The sequence below is a fragment of the Anneissia japonica genome, unplaced genomic scaffold (genome assembly GCF_011630105.1).
Source record: "Anneissia japonica isolate Jap-2015-1 unplaced genomic scaffold, ASM1163010v1 scaffold3217_len398964_cov164, whole genome shotgun sequence".
Classification (NCBI taxonomy): Eukaryota; Metazoa; Echinodermata; class Crinoidea; order Comatulida; family Comatulidae; genus Anneissia; species Anneissia japonica.
The window spans coordinates 370,888-374,196 of NW_022750884.1; the positions used below are offsets into that span (position 1 = coordinate 370,888).

Sequence of the window (3,309 nt, forward strand, 5' to 3'; positions counted from 1 at the left end):
ATAAGAGACAGAGTCATATGGGATCATCATTTCTCATGGGCACTGTTGCTTTAGGTATGTACTGATCAATATACATATAGGCCGAGTTTACAACCTATCGCTATCAAGGCGAGTATTATACCATCAGACCACAGGCATATACATACAAATGTATACATAATTTATTGTTGACTTGTATTTATTCCAGGTGGTGTTATAAATATATTACCAATACTGTACGTAAAAATTGAGCCTATTAAACAACAAGTAAGTTATTGAATATGTCATTTATTTATATATAGTGCTAGCTATTAAACATTTGCGCTAAGTTCCGCCACCTGGATACTGTTGCTAGAGTCTGGGACCTTAATAACGTCAAGCGTACGCAAATATGCATGTTTGTGGGACATGCGATGGCTTATAATAATAGAGTGCTCTTATTGGTATGTTGTTGGCACTCCAGATATGTCCTTTAACTGGAAGAAAAAACTGACCAACCAGAACAGGGCCAGGAATACGCGCGCGCGTCTTTAACAAGCAGACGTGTTATTCCCATGGTTATTCCAGAAACGTACGCGTTTGCAACACTAAAATCTGTTATATCTGTAAAATCTGTATATATTTTGTCTGAGAATCAGCTAAAAACCGGTTAATTTCGATCAATCTCTCATTGAGAGCTAATAACTTGCCTGAGTCTTTTCGAAGTAATATTTTTTCAAGTTACTGCAAACAGTTATATGAGATTTAAGATGCTGCATTTTAAAATAATTATTGACGTTTTTCTTTTTATCACAGGTACGATGTTTCTTCTTTGCATCGTTTGCTGGATTAACAACATGCGCGATTTTTATTATATTGTGGTAAGTTGCTTAAATTTATTGCTATTAGATTAAATTGTTTTGTTTTGTTTTGTTTTTTTTTTTTGTTTCTTTTTTTTTTCTTACCTAGAGTGTTTAATTCTGATTAGAATGATGATGAGAACAATAAGGCACTGATAATAATTATATACATGACGATCGATGATGATGGATGATAATTATGCTATAATTATTCATTTATGGATTTAAAAATTCATGATGGAAATAATACTACAATGATAAGGTCAATGTGTTATCCTTAACAAACAATAAATTATTATTATGCAAGAAATGTATTCATAATTTTTTCTATCTCACTTGTGTCGTTCTAGGGTTGTATCTGTTCTTCATATTGTACCTCAAACCGATGCTCAATGTAGAGAAAACTTTTCACTGACATCTAACAAAAGTGGAACTTTAACAACATCACATCTACTAACAAATATCATCCCACCAGAAGACTGCTACAAATATACATTAAAGAGGTACGAATAGCAAAAGAAAAAAAAAAGTAAACATGTTTTGTTTTCCAGTTCCGACCAACTCTAAATATTGAAAAACTAGAGTCAAATCTTTATAGTAAAATTGTACGTTTTTATTTAAATCCAATGAAAAATTCTTAAACCAACCAAATCATACAACCCACCATCTAAAAAATGTTATCGTTACATTTTAAAATTATATATTGTCTCAAGAACATTAACATTTACAAGAACAGAAACAGCACCAAAAGTGAACTAAATCACTGTCGAGTCCTATTAGATAATATAACTTTGATAATATTATCAAATTGGTATGTGTATTTTCTAACAGGTCGGAAGAAAATGGACAAATTTCTACTGTTCCATTGACTGAGGTAGGTTTCCTGTTTTTGTTTGTACAGTAATACCACTTTTACTGTCTATGGGGATAGAGTGTTTAATCCATCCATCGCTTTTTATGATTAATATGTAACTGATTTTAGTTCAAATTGATACGTTACACACTGTATATGCTGACCACCCTTGATTGTTGGTCTTATAACTTTTACATACCGTATTTTATTCAATGATGTCAGAATAATGATTTCTCGGAGGCAAAGTGGGGGAATCAATGACTAAGTGAACGCTAGTGGGCGCAAGCTCGCAAAAAGGGTGATATGAGGTGAATTTTATCTACCTTAGCTTGATATTTTTTGCTTCGAACATTCTCAATTGAAGGCTACTAGGGGGACGATTTTAACGGGTGCGTGTGAGCCCCCTCCACGCATCCCTAGATATACGCCACTGTTTCGAAAACAGCGAGTAGAAAACAGAAGAAGGATTCTGTTTTAGCAACACACAGGATATTGTAAGTAACTTGTACCGCCGGGGTCTTTGGGCTCATGTCGTTGCATTATCGGTTTTTAAAGTTAATAATGTTAGATTTTCTTATGTTATATTATGATCTTATTTAGCTTAATATAATGATAATTGTGTCATTCTTTTGCAGATTATATTAGACTTTTTTCCAGAATACAGATGGGTTGGACGGATGACCCAAATTTTCATAGCTGTAAGCATAACAGTGTCATATCTTGCATTTGGATCCGCTTTAAAGAGTATGCGTAAGTAATCATTAACATAGTATTTCAACAAACCATAGACAAGTTGTATTGTGCCCTATTATGTAGATACACTCAGTCAATCAATTATAAGCTTTATTACATCAAGGACTTTTAACTGTTACCAGAATAGGAAGCTGGCTGGTTTAAGCACAATCTGCACATGCTCATATAAAACAAAACTTTCCTTAGCCACACTGCGTATCGGCTAGGCGTACAGCAGCTAGGCCTAGCTTATTGCTGCGAAGCAGGCAATTCATATTCTTGACAGAAATTTGACCTCTGAAAGGTCATTGTTTTTCAAAAAACAAGGGCCTAAGACGACTGAAAAGCGGAGTTTCCTTCTTTCGTTCTGCCGGGTAAAATCAATTACTTTAGGCGACGTTTGTAGACTAACCAACACCCGTACCAACGTCCGCATGTCGCGCTAGCCTAATCCTATTCTAGACTAGCTAGGATGGTATAGGCCTGCCTTGAAGGGACGAAGGTCCCAATGAAAAACAACGTCGCTCCTTGATAGCTAACATTGTCTATTTAACATCGCAATAATTCATTATTAGACCTATAGTTGTTTTTTGAATTGTACTCCACAAATCTCAGCCGATACCTCGCAACGTCTCGCATATATTGTCGTGACGTCATGGGCTCGCTGGTTCACACTTGCGATGTCTCGCACTTGTGATCAAATAACACGCTGGCTCGCACTTTGGCAACACTCTTTGGCAGTCAATTCGCCCCTAGAAAACCCGCCCTTGGAAACTTGCCCCATAAAAAAATGTACACTTCCTAGACCATGCAGTCTTCAAAATAAAAATTGTAACCTTTGGTAATCAACTACATTTTCCACATACATAGAAATATTTGAAACTTTATTAAAAAAAAACCTAAACC

At 35.2% G+C, this 3,309-nt stretch overlaps 1 protein-coding gene across 1 annotated transcript in view; it reads left to right on the forward strand.

Moving 5' to 3' along the window:
• LOC117121573 overlaps positions 1-2,441 on the forward strand; it is a 14,361-nt gene extending 11,920 nt beyond the window's left edge. The window contains exons 10-14 of the mRNA XM_033266816.1: positions 188-246; positions 775-839; positions 1,169-1,321; positions 1,650-1,692; positions 2,307-2,441. Of these exons, the coding sequence (XP_033122707.1) occupies positions 188-246; positions 775-839; positions 1,169-1,321; positions 1,650-1,692; positions 2,307-2,429 (443 nt within the window). The 3' untranslated portion in view covers positions 2,430-2,441. The remainder of the gene's footprint in view (positions 1-187; positions 247-774; positions 840-1,168; positions 1,322-1,649; positions 1,693-2,306) is intronic.
• The last annotated feature ends 868 nt before the right edge of the window (positions 2,442-3,309 follow it).